Source organism: Lycium barbarum, chromosome 4 (assembly GCF_019175385.1).
Source record: "Lycium barbarum isolate Lr01 chromosome 4, ASM1917538v2, whole genome shotgun sequence".
In the NCBI taxonomy this organism is placed as follows: domain Eukaryota; kingdom Viridiplantae; phylum Streptophyta; class Magnoliopsida; order Solanales; family Solanaceae; genus Lycium; species Lycium barbarum.
The window spans coordinates 65,986,838-66,000,485 of record NC_083340.1 but is presented as its reverse complement, the minus strand read 5'-3'; the positions used below and the strand labels follow the sequence as shown (position 1 = coordinate 66,000,485).

Here is a 13,648-nt window from a genome sequence, read left to right as displayed (position 1 = left end):
TAATCAAAACGATAACAGAATCCAATAGTTATCCACAACTCATGGCATCAAGCCAGCACAATAGAACAATCAAATCACCACACAATGGGGTGGCTAGTCCCAAACACACAACAGGTTAATCAAATCGATATACATTATTACCACTTCCCTAAATCGGCCTATTAGCTTAGAATAAGTAATCTCACCCTACACTCAAAATAATTCGTCATAACTCAATCAAGAACTCAGTCACAATCGTTGGTGCATTTTATCCATCCATTTATCAACTAGATTCACTATTAATGGCATGACATAAATAATCACATATTATGGGAATTCTCATCATTAGACACAGATAATAGGTATCACCCGCTCCTTCCAATTCACACAAAATCCACCGATTTTCAAGAAAGCCACATCATACATCCTAAATAATCTACAGGCCACAAGCCCGAACACAAAATCACACATCAATATCATCCTAGGATTCCATCCCAAATCTCCAATTCCTACACATGCATTATCCGTTCCTTCTAATCCACGAATATGAAAAACTAACCGGAGTCTACCAAAAAGATAAGCCATAACCTACCTGGCAGCCGAACAGGTGCCACAAACCCACACGTTGCCTGGCCTTTTGAAGCGTCTCCAAATAATCAAACTGTATCACATATAAATTCTCTGTAAGAAACCATAAATAATGATGCCCAAATTGGCAACTTTCTATTCGGGTCAAATTCCAACCCTTAATTAAGGAAGAATGGGTCTCAAAGGCAAAACGGGAATTTTATGACCAAAATACCAAATTCAATACTAAAAGGTCAAAACCCATTACTTTAATCATAGGAATACTCAATAAATTCTCAAAATCATCATTAATATGAACCCCCCCCCCCCCCCCATTTGGGTCTAAGAACCCTAACTTTAATTCATGAAACTCAACTCTAGAATAGAAGACTAATGATTAACAAGCCTAGATATGACATTATCTAGCATGAACAACAACATTTAACCATAACTTAGGAATCCAAATCGTTTTTCAAACCCTTTTATGAAAAACCCCATAAACCCTCTTTTAATCTTAAGCTTCTAGGAATTTCTAACATGGATTCTTACTTTGGAAAGAAAATGGAAGAGATTAGGATTAGGGAACTTACTTCCAAGAGAAATCCGACCATAAACCCCCAAGTCGCCTCCAAGGTGGCAAGAAATTATAATAGAAGTTATGGGAGAAAACTAGGGTTTTTGGAGGCTTTAAAACATAAAAACTGCTCGTCGATCACTCCGGTGGTCGCCCTTACCACTGCAGCGGTCATCCTTACCGCTGTGGCGGTCACACCAGACACCTGAAAAATTTGGTGTCTCCCAAACTTGAAAACGATACCCCAAACAATCCCGGAACCTCCCAAACACAAACCAAATATGCAGATATACATAAAAACTCTCTACGAACGTACTCGTGGCCTCAGAATTTCAAACGGAGGCTTTGTTGACCAAGTCAACCCTCGACGACCTAAATATCAACTTTCCAACCCAAGTCCCAAAACGTAGCCGAGTGCATTAGGAACCGAACCAAACCCACCAATCCATCACAAATGGTCATCCGGACCTCTCTGAATCGACAAATTTCCAAAAAAAGTCCGTTCACCCAAAAGTCAACTCCGGTCAAAGGGTTTTCGCTTAAAGCTAATTTTTTCTAGAAAACTTTCCAAAGCCCAAAATGATACCTAGGAAGTCATGCCAACTATCTTCTCAGGTCGAAACAGTTCTAATATGACTCAGGAACAGGACAACAAGGGAAAAAAATGGAAGAATCACGGTAATGAAAAAATGGGTCGTTACAACAAAAAGCAAAAGAAAGTATCAAGATATACCGCGTTTGGGCTGCGTTTGGTGCAAAGGTGATGAAAAAATTAATGCATTGCTTGATCTAGTCATACCATACCTAGAAAAGGAATCGTTCGCCTCTCGGTATGACTAGATCAAGCAATAGATTAATTGTTTCATCAAGAGATTCGGATTAGGGAACTTACTTCCAAGAGCAATCCGACCATAAACCCCTCAGGTCTCCTCCAAGGTGGTAAGAAATTATAATAGAAGTTATGGGAGGAAATTAGGGTTTTTAGAGGCTTTAAAACATAAAAACTGCTCGTCGTCCACTCCGGCTGTCGCCCTTACCACTGCAACGGTCATCCTTACCGCTACGGCGGTCACACAAGACACCCGAAAAATTTGGTGTCTCCCAAACTTGAAAACGACACCCGAAACAATCCCGGAACCTCCTGAACAAAAACCAAATATGCAGATATACATAAAAACTCTCTACGAACGCACTCGTGACCTCAAAATTTCCAACGGAGGCTTCGTCGACCAAGTCAACCCCCGACGACCTAAATATCAACTTTCCAACCCAAGTCCCAAAACGTAGCCGAGTGCATTAAGAACCGAACAAAACCCACCAATCAATCACAAATGGTCATCCGAACCTCTCTGAATCAACAAATTTCCAAAAAAAGTCCGTTCACCCAAAAGTCAACTCCCGGGCAAAGGGTTTTCGCTTAAGGCCAATTTTTTCTAGGAAACTTTCCAAAGCCCAAAATGATACCTAGGAAGTCATGGAAACTATCTTCTCAGGTCAAAACAGTTCTAATGCGAATCAGGAACAGGTCAACGAGGGCAAAAAATGGAAGAATCATGGTAACGACAAAATGGGTCGTTACAACAAAAAGCAAGAGAAAGTAGCAAGATATACCGCGATTGGGCTGCGTTTGGTGCAAAGGTGATGAAACAATTAATGCATTGCTTGATCTAGTCATACCGAGAGGCATACGAAGCCTTTTCCAGGTCTGGTATGACTAGGTCAAGCAATGCATTAATTGTTTCATCACCTTTGAAAACAATAATAAAAAATAAAAAAAAATTGTCAAAAGACCTTAATTGAATTTGGCCAGTCCAAAGTATTGCCATAATTGGCTAATCACTAATTAATTTAATTACAGACGCTTAATAACAATTTTCAAGATCAATTACAATTAAAACTTAATTAATTATGATAAAAAACCAATAATTTGATTAAATAAGAGTTGAGGGGTAAAAAATGTTTAATTTAATTAATTAAACATATTCCCTATATTAAACAGAGTAAAATACTTTACAAATTGACATTTTAACAATTTCACCAATTAAGTGAATAATTATGGCAAACTCTCCTCTTTTCTGATTAATTTAGCAAAAGTATTATAATTGTGAAAATTTATAATATTGTAGAAATTATATCATCAAACAAAATTGGTAAAATATTATCTAAATAATTTTTTATAAAATTATTTTGACTTTTGAAAATACATGTTTCACTCTGTTTAATATTCAAGGATTTTGGGTAATTGAAGCAAATTATGGGAGGTCAAAAATTAGGTGTCAACACTAACTATTAATGAATAACGAAGAACAAATAAACCCTAACAATCCATTATGCATATATCAATTACAATTACCAATTACAAAACACCCATCTTTGGGTTCACAACCTTAGTGAAGAAATTAGCCATTCATAGAAGAAGAAAAACAATAATAGATAATTGAGATCATAATACTTACGAATGATTGATTGGAATTGAAGAGAAAATAATTGCAATTGTTTGTAATCCCAAAAAAACTCCAAAAACTATGAGTATTCAATGCTAAGAAAATTAAGACTAAAACCTGGTCAAGTATAGTCTAAAAAAACCCTACATCAAACATTTATAATGGTCCAAGTCTTGAAAAATAAGTTGACAAAAGTACCCCCGTCGGATCAACATACGGACCGTAAATATTATACGGTCTGTAAAATCTTTAGCCCCTGTCCGTAAAATCTCATCATGATGCCCAGATCTATGCTCCACTTTGGCGGTTCGTAAATGTTTTACGGTCCGTAGAACTGGACCGTCAATTTTTCCTTCAATGTGAGACTTCCTGTAGCCGATCTACGGTGGGATTTATGGACTGTAAATTGTTATATCCCGTAATTTCGAACACTCAGAAAATTCGAAATAATTTGTGGCTTGGGAGAAATGAGGCTATATTTTGATTCTAGCCAATATGCATATGTTACTCAGGAAAATATTGATGTGGAGATACGAGAGGAGGCCAAGGGCAAAATAGGAATTTTGGAAATTAGTTTCGGGAATTACAAAACAAGAATTCTAACCAATTGGGCTCAAAAATAAAAAGGAAAAATGAAGCCCAATTTGAGAGAGGTGGCCGACCAACAATGGCCCAAGCCCATGGAATTTTAATTAATTTTCCGTGTGATCATTATTATATAAGCCTAGAAGCTTCAAGAGTTATCAAGAAAACAAAAGAAAAATTGAGAGGAAAAAGAAAGAGGCAATTCGGCCTAGAGAGAGAGAGAAAAGAAAAGGAAAGAAAAAAATTCTTGGAGCTTGATTCTTGGTTCAAAAATCCATCTCTTTTGAAATTTCTACTAAGCTCAAGGTGCTCTTCAAGTTGGTATAATTATTTTGGCAAGAAAGTAGCTTTGGTGGCAAGTGAAAAACTTGAAGAAAGGTAAGAATCAATTCATTTTCTTATGTTATGAAGTTTGGTTTATGTTGTAATATGTAGAAATGAATAGAATTTGTGAAAATATGGAAGTTTGCAAAGTGGGTGTGTTTGTTGGAAAGTGGCCGTGTGTGTGTGTTGATGTATTGATGTAATGAGTTGAATTTGTATGTTGTATTCTAGTTGTAGTTGTGGTGAAAATTGTATTAGAAATGAAAGTTGAATGAATTCGACGGAAATTGGAAATATGGAATGTAGTCGTGTGGTGTTGTGTTGATGGTTGAAAAATGAATTAATTTTGTTTGGTATGTTAATTGTGTTGTTATGGTTTTGTGAAGTAGATGGAAGAATAATGGGTTAAGCTAACATGAAGAAATTGTTATTAAGTTGTTGTCGGAAAGTATGTCGTTTTAGTATGATCTAATGAAATTAAGAAAATGAAGTGGTTAAGGTGCGAATGATGATTTATGTTGATGAACTTGGAAGATGGAAATGTGTTATGAACTTGTATGTTAATGATTAGGAGAATTGGATAAATTATGGCTTTGATGGAAAGTTTGCATGTTTGTATATCTTATGTATATCTCGTGTATATATTGTAGAAATGTTATGATATGATTCCGAATGGTATTGTAATGACTTTGATTAGAATAAATGAGAGAATGTTGGTATTGATTTGGGAGTGTGAAGTCGAAATGAGGATTATTGCATTATGTCGTAAAGTAGACTAATTGCGTATATTATGAATTATGATAATTGTTGATGTTGTTGATGTTGTTGTTGGGTTGTTGTTGGTTGTTTGGAGCCGAGTTGAATCTCGGGGAGGCTATATGTATAGGGGAGGTGCTGCCCAAATTCTTATAGACAAGTATCGGTTAAGGTTAGAAATTTTAAGTCTCATGAATAGTAACTGGTAAATGTGACCATTTGCAGTTTTTGGGCGAAACAGGAATCGAGTTTGGACGAGCGTAGGATGCAACCAAGGTATGTAAAGCCTACCCCTTCATTCTTAGGCATGTTCTAAACGTAATAGGCTCGGTCGCGAGCCTTAGATACGACTCCGTCCCTCGGAATTCGAGATTGAAATCCGCCCCAATTTCTTCAGTAAGATTGAGTCCATTTCCTTATAACTTGTCTTCAAAGTGAGCTTTAAGTATGCAACTTTCCTAAACGGAGTCGGAATACTTCCAAATGATTATGGATGACCTCATAAGGTCTACTATCTGTAATTTACGAACGTCTCCTCGGGTTGGTCCGAGGTGGGCCCACAAGGCCCGATACTCTCGGTATAATTTTAACTACTTTGTTTTTGTCCGATTTTCTCAGACCACATCTAGATTAACATTCTAATCATGATATGACTATATTTTTCTATAAATCTTACGAAATGATTTTTGACATCTGAAAGTCTTATTCTGGTAATAATCTGTCGTGCATTCCCAAATGATATATCGGCGCGTATTATGAATACTGTTCGGATACTTTGATTTGACCTGCCATTTGGTCTATTTCAGTTCCATTGAGTCTGCATAGTGATTTGTATGTATGTGGTTTCTCATTAATCTGTTCGTGGATGCCTCAACGCTTCCTTCACTACGCCCGGGCTAGGTTCTGTTACTCGTGCACATTCCTCTGCATTATTCACCGAGTCCCTCATACTTGCGGGCCGGGACACGTTATCTGTATATGTTTATGTTATGATGATACGGGGTTGGTGGCCAGGATGGCATATGATGATTTTCCACCGAGACCCGCAGTAGAGGGCCGGGACACGTTATGAATACATGGTACATGATTATGACACGCATGATTTCACTCACCGAGTCCCTTATCAGAGGGCCGGGACATGTTATATGCTTATATGATGATTATATGATTTGGCATGCATCACCTATACTTTGGTACTATTTATTTTTCTTGAGGTCTCGAATAAGGTACTCACCTTTTTGTACTACGGACCCTCACTATAGCTCTGTCTGTTATATTTCTGATCCTCCGGTTCTGAGTGTGACTTTGCTAGTTATACCCTTGCATCTCCGGCTTTGACTGTGGTTTTGACAGCTATGTTTTTGTACTCCTGTTCTTGATCATGCTCATATTTGTTACATTTCTGCTTTACATACTCGGTACATTTTCCATACTGACCCCCGGTTCTTCGGGGGCTGCGTTACATGCCCGCAGGTACAGACGCACCCGGTGATACGCCGCCAGTCTAGGGCACAGATTCTGCTATTTTGGAGAGCTCCTTTGATCCGGAGCGTGTAATTTTGGTATATATCTTTTGACATCTGTACATTCTGTACGTTTGGTAAATTCTGGGTACGGCGGGGCCCTGTCCCGTCATATGATTCTGTATGTCTGTTAGAGGCTTGTAGATATGTATGTGGGTTACGGGTTGCTACGATTCGGGTAGGTACGTACGCTTTTGTGACTCTGTCCGCTATGTTAGCCTCAACGGCTTATGTGTAAGCGTCAGTATGTTTATGTATGTGTATATTTTCGCGCGCGCCGTATTTGTATTGGTTTGAATCTGTGAGCACCTATCATAAATTCTCTATCTGGTTCGCGAACTCTGTTAGGTAGGTACGTATGGGTACCCAGTTAGGGTACCAGTCGCGGCCCACGGGGTTGGGTCGTGACAAAAGTGGTATCAGAGCGAGGTTAGTCCTCGGAATGTCTACAAGCCGTGTCTAGTAGAGTCTTGTTTATCGGTGTGTTGTGCACCACATCTATAAACAGGAGGCTACAGGGCATTTAGGATGTTACCCTTTCTTTGGATCTTAGATCGTGCGTTAGAGCTGTACTATCAGGATGTTTTCTTTTCTGACGAGATGTTATGTTTTCAGCGATGCCTCCAAAGAAGGCGACGGCCGCCCAGAAGAGCAAAGCGGTGCCAGAGACAGGGGAGACTAGCCGGGCCCAGAGAGTTACTAGAGCCCGCACCCAGACCATGCCCGACGTTGTGCCCCAGTCAGAGGGTTCTACTGTACCACTACCGGAGGGGCCGGAGGCAGTTCCACCAGTAGCCCCGGAAGCCCCAGCTCCCCAACCAGAAACTGAGAACAGGACTTTCAGGGAGGCCGTGCAGCTGTTGACGACGATAGTGGCAGGGCAGGCTTGCGGACGCGGGCGGAGAGGTGAGGATGATGATGACAGGCGTGATAGCCTGCGAGTCCGTGATTTTCTGACATGCGGTCCCCCAGAGTTTTTCGGGACAAAGCCCGAGGAGGACCCCCATGACTTCATTCGGGGGATGAGGCGCTCATTGGGACTGGTTAGGGCTTCGGAGACCGAGTCCGTTGAGCTAGCCTCGCACAGACTACGGGATGTGGCGGCTAATTGGTATGAGTCCTGGGAGCTGTCCAGGGGTGAGGGTGCTCCCCCAGCTACCTGGGATGAGTTTGTGGCCGCATTTCTTCGCCATTTTCTCCCTCCAGAGCTGCGACGGGCGAGAGTTGATAGGTTTTTGCAGCTAAAGCAAAGAGGCAGGAGTATTCGGGAGTATAATTTAGAGTTTGATTCCCTAGCCCGATATGCTGCTACTATCGTAGCCGATATGGAGGACAAAATGCACCGGTATGTGATGGGGCTAGACGATTACCTGGTTGATGGTTGTATGGCGATGGCGTCGCAGACTGATATGGACATCGCCCGGTTACAGGCTTATACGCAGGGCATGGAGGACCGGCGCAGCGTGCGACAGCCAGATAGCGATCATGATAGGAGACGGCCTAAAAGGGCTAGATTCGCGGGATATTCTGGAGATTCCCGAGGCGGATGGCCTCAGCAGCAGTAGTCCGGTAGATCCCTCCCTCCGTCAGGCCGGGGTACACAGTCCGCCGGCAGGCGTTTTGATGGCGCAGGTCTCTCTGGAGCAGGCCAGAGTTCTAGGGCCTTGGATTCGCAACAAAGTGGGGGGTTCAGTCAGACGAGGCTATCTATGCCTCAGTGTCCTCAGTGCGGCAAGCACCACTCGGGAGAATGTCGTCGCGCCACCGGAGCCTGTTTTTCGTGCGGCCGTCAGGGCCACGTTATGAGGGAGTGCCCGTACAAGGGTGGTTCAGGTTCCGCCCAACCTACTGGATCAGTTGCTGGCTCATCTTCTCCTTCAGTAGCCATGCGCCCCACGGGGAGAGATATGCCGGCACTAGGGAGTCGTGGCAGAGGTCGCGGCGGAGCTTCTAGTTCTGGCGGTCCTTTGAACCGCGTATATGCTTTGACCGGCCGACAGGACCCAGGACCGTCATCAAGCGCAGACCCAGGTATATTATTAATCTTTTCTTGAGATATATGCGTATGGTTGGATCTATGTTCTATTATATTACGTGATCTTCTTCTTCTGGGTATTAGTAAAAGTAAGATAATTTTAAACCAGATAGAACCATTTGAGACAGCTATGAACATACAGATGGGAATGGACATTGAGGATTCGGAAGGATAAACTGATAATTGTATGGTTTAAACCAGGGTGGGACCCGCTACGAAAATTTTTCGAAAGTTTACTAAGACCCCAATCTGCCTTAAATGGCGTGACAAAGGTCGTGTGGGGCAGTCGACGCAATTATACTAGCAATAACACACCAAAACATATGAAAGTTTCGAAGTTAAGCGTGCTAGAGCCAGGGTAATTCTGGGATGGCTGACCCCCCTGGGAAGTATACCCAATTTTCATAAATACTGCTATAAGAGGGAAGTGGGAACTCTGGGATAACCTAAAGGAAAGAAAATGAGTACGGACATTAGAAAGATCAGACAAGCGGAACATAAAACTATTTGTGTGAAAACTTGGTGAACGGACCGGTAAATGAATAGTGGAACGTCGACAAGGGAAATTTTTGTAAATTACTAAAACATTAGAGGAAACGGTCTGATTCTAATCAAAAAAATTCTGTCTGCTATACTTCTACGCCCCTGATCTTAACAAGACTCTGTCTATTATGCTTCTGTACTACTGAATCTGATTATGTTTCTGTCTGATATGCCTTTGTACGTCCGATTCTGATTACAAATCTGTTTGATACATCTTAGTACGTCTAACTCCGACCACGAATCTGTCTGACATACTCCCATATGTCTAATTTTTACTACGAATTTGTCCGTCATAGTTTCGTACGTTTGCCTCCGATTACGAATCTGTCCGATACGCTTCTATGCGTCCGACCCCAGTTATGAATCTGTTTGATATGACGTGGTATTACGACCGAGGAGTGTGACAAGAGGTGAAAGACGTTGATGGCAATTGTAACATTGAAAGGAATTTTGAAGGAAAGAAAGGAACCTCCCCGAAGTGTTACGAGACCCCATAAGGTAAATTTAACATTCGAGGACGAATGTTCTAAAGGGGGGGAGGATGTTATATCCCGTAATTTCGAACACTCGGAAAATTCGAAATAATTTGTGGCTTGGGAGAAATGAGGCTATATTTTGATTCTAGCCAATATGCATATGTTACTCAGGAAAATATTGATGTGGAGATACGAGAGGAGGCCAAGGGCAAAATAGGAATTTTGAAAATTAGTTTCGGGAATTACAAAACAAGAATTCTAACCAATTGGGCTCAAAAATAAAAAGGAAAAATGAGGCCCAATTTGAGAGAGGTGGCCGGCCAACAATGGCCAAAGCCCATGGAATTTTAATTAATTTTCCATGTGATCATTATTATATAAGCCTAGAAGCTTCAAGACTTATCAAGAAAACAAAAGAAAAATTGAGAGGAAAAAGAAAGAGGCAATTCGGCCTAGAGAGAGAGAGAAAAGAAAAGGAAATAAAAAAATTCTTGGAGCTTGATTCTTGGTTCAAAAATCCATCTCTTTTGAAATTTCTACTAAGCTCAAGGTGCTCTTTAAGTTGGTATAATTATTTTGGCAAGAAAGTAGCTTTGGTGGCAAGTGAAGACTTTAAGAAAGGTAAGAATCAATTCATTTTCTTATGTTATGAAGTTTGGTTTATGTTGTAATATGTAGAAATGAATAGAATTTGTGAAAATATGGAAGTTTGCAAAGTGGGTGTGTTTGTTGGAAAGTGGTTGTGTGTGTGTGTTGATGTAATGAGTTGAATTTTTATGTTGTATTCTAGTTGTAGTTATGGTGAAAATTGTATTAGAAATGAAAGTTGAATGAATTCGACAGAAATTGGAAATATGGAATGTAGCCGTGTGGTGTTGTGTTGATGGTGGAAAAATGAATTAATTTTGTTTGGTATGTTAATTGTGTTGTTATGGTTTTGTGAAGTAGATGGAAGAATAATGGGTTAAGCTAACATGAAGAAATTGTTGTTAAGTTGTTGTCGGAAAGTATGTCGTTTTAGTATGATCTTATGAAATTAAGAAAATGAAGTGGTTAAGGTGCAAATGATGATTTATGTTGATGAACTTGGAAGATGGAAATGTGTTATGAACTTGTATGTTAAAGATTAGGAGAATTGGATAAATTATGGCTTTGATGGAAAGTTTGCATGTTTGTATATCTTGTGTATATCTCGTGTATATATTGTAGAAATGTTATGATATGATTCCGAATGGTATTGTAATGACTTTGATTAGAATAAAGGAGAGAATGTTGGTATTGATTTGGGAGTGTGAAGTCGAAATGAGGATTATTGCATTATGTCGTAAAGTAGACTAATTGCGTATATTATGAATTATGATAATTGTTGATGTTGTTGTTGGGTTGTTGTTGGTTGTTTGGAGCCGAGTTGAATCTCGGGGAGGCTATATGTATAGGGGAGGTGCTGCCCAAATTCTTATAGACAAGTATCGGTTAAGGTTAGAAATTTTAAGTCTCATGAATAGTAACTGGTAAATGTGACCATTTGCAGTTTTTGGGCGAAACAGGAATCGAGTTTGGACGAGCGTAGGATGCAACCAAGGTATGTAAAGCCTACCCCTTCATTCTTAGGCATGTTCTAAACGTAATAGGCTCGGTCGCGAGCCTTAGATACGACTCCGTCCCTCGGAATTCGAGATTGAAATCCGCCCCAATTTCTTCAGTAAGATTGAGTCCATTTCCTTATAACTTGTCTTCAAAGTGAGCTTTAAGTATGCAACTTTCCTAAACGGAGTCGGAATACTTCCAAATGATTATGGACGACCTCATAAGGTCTACTATCTGTAATTTACGAACGTCGCCTCGGGTTGGTCCGAGGTGGGCCCACAAGGCCCGATACTCTCGGTATAATTTTAACTACTTTGTTTTTGTCCGATTTTCTCATACCACATCTAGATTAACATTCTAATCATGATATGACTATATTTTTCTATAAATCTTACAAAATGATTATTGACATCTGAAAGTCTTATTCTGGTAATAATCTGTCGTGCCTTCCCAAATGATATATAGGCGCGTATTATGAATATTGTTCGGATACTTTGATTCGACATGCCATTTGATCTATTTCAGTTCCATTGAGTCTGCATAGTGATTTGTATGTATGTGGTTTCTCATTAATCTGTTCGTGGATGCCTCAACGCTTCCTTCACTACGCCCGGGCCAGGTTCTGTTACTCGTGCACATTCCTCTGCATTATTCACCGAGTCCCTCGTACTTGCGGGCCGGGACACGTTATCTGTATATGTTTATGTTATGATGATACGGGGTTGGTGGCCAGGATGGCACATGATGATTTTCCACCGAGACCCGCAGTAGAGGGCCGGGACACGTTATGAATACATGGTACGTGATTATGACACGCATGATTTCACTCACCGAGTCCCTTATCAGAGGGCCGAGACATGTTATATGCTTATATGATGATTATATGATTTGGCATGCATCACCTATACTTTGGTACTATTTCTTTTTCCTGAGGTCTCGAATAAGGTACTCACCTTTTTGTACTACGGACCCTTACTATAGCTCTGTCTGTTATATTTCTGAACCTCCAGTTCCGAGTGTGACTTTGCTAGTTATACCCTTGCATCTCCGACTTTGACTGTGGTTTTGACAGCTATGTTTTTGTACTCCTGTTCTTGATCATGCTCATATTTGTTACATTTCTGCTTTACATACTCGGTACATTTTCCGTACTGACCCCCGGTTCTTCAGGGGCTGCGTTACATGCCCGCAGGTACAGACGCACCCGGTGATACGCCGCCAGTCTAGGGCACATATTCTGTTATTTTGGAGAGCTCCTTTGATCCGGAGCGTGTACTTTTGGTATATATCTTCTGACATCTGTACATTCTGTACGTTTGGTAAATTCTGGGTACGGCGGGGCCCTGTCCCGTCATATGATTCTGTATGTCTGTTAGAGGCCTGTAGATATGTATGTGGGTTACGGGTTGCTACGATTCGGGTAGGTACGTATGCTTTTGTGACTCTGTCCGCTATGTTAGCCTCAACGGCTTATGTGTAAGCGTCAGTATGTTTATGTATGTGTATATTTTCGCGCGCGCCGTATTTGTATTGGTTTGAATCTATGAGCACCTATCATAAATTCTCTGTCTGGTTCGCCAACTCTGTTAGGTAGGTACGTATGGGTACCCAGTTAGGGTACCAGTCGCGGCCCACGGGGTTGGGTCGTGACATAAATAATATACGGTCTGTACTTTTTGCCGTGAATTTCCTCTCAACATAGCAGCTCTCTGTCACTGATCTACGATAGAATTGACGGCCCGTCAATATTATACGGTCTGTCTTTTTGCTCCATAAAGTCCCAGCTTTAGTTACTTCTATTTAAGCCATTTCCACGACTTTCGCCATAAACACGATAAATACCTGTAACATAACAAAAATACATCAAAAGACCCAAACTTGCTTGAAAAACAAGTAGAACTCGCCGTAAAAAAGCATTAAATGTGCCGAAATTTCGCGACACATCAGTACCCCCAACTTGAAGTCTTTGCTTGTCCTCATGCAAGTCACAACACACATGACTCAACTAACATAGATACAATAGAATAACAATATCTACAATGGTTTTGGCTAAGAACTACCGACATGCATTATTTTCCCTTACTGACCCTCTCAATTTAAAATAGTTCAAACCAGATGTATGATCCAAAACACGTCACGACTAACAATGAAATTCTATAAATGACAGCGAGTTATTAGAACAACTGATGCACGCACAAACATTACTTTTGGGTAAGTATTCAATGTTGCTCAACCTTTATGCCTTCACACAGACC

The 13,648-nt window shown here is 40.6% G+C and overlaps 1 protein-coding gene across 4 annotated transcripts in view; it reads left to right on the top strand.

Annotated features, from left to right (window-relative positions):
* The window catches only part of LOC132636064 (uncharacterized), a 37,591-nt gene extending 24,678 nt beyond the window's left edge, over positions 1-12,913 (top strand). For 2 of the 4 annotated variants that reach the window (XM_060352739.1, XM_060352735.1), the window contains exons 2-5: positions 5,455-5,505; positions 6,703-6,791; positions 7,368-8,783; positions 12,564-12,913. In XM_060352739.1, coding sequence (XP_060208722.1) covers positions 7,370-8,317 — 948 coding nt within the window. In that variant the 5' untranslated portion in view covers positions 5,455-5,505; positions 6,703-6,791; positions 7,368-7,369 and the 3' untranslated portion in view covers positions 8,318-8,783; positions 12,564-12,913. Of the gene's footprint in view, positions 1-5,454; positions 5,506-6,702; positions 6,792-7,367; positions 8,784-11,337; positions 11,389-12,563 lie in introns of all 4 variants that reach the window. The other 2 variants (XM_060352737.1, XM_060352738.1) reach the window with 2 other exon arrangements.
* The last annotated feature ends 735 nt before the right edge of the window (positions 12,914-13,648 follow it).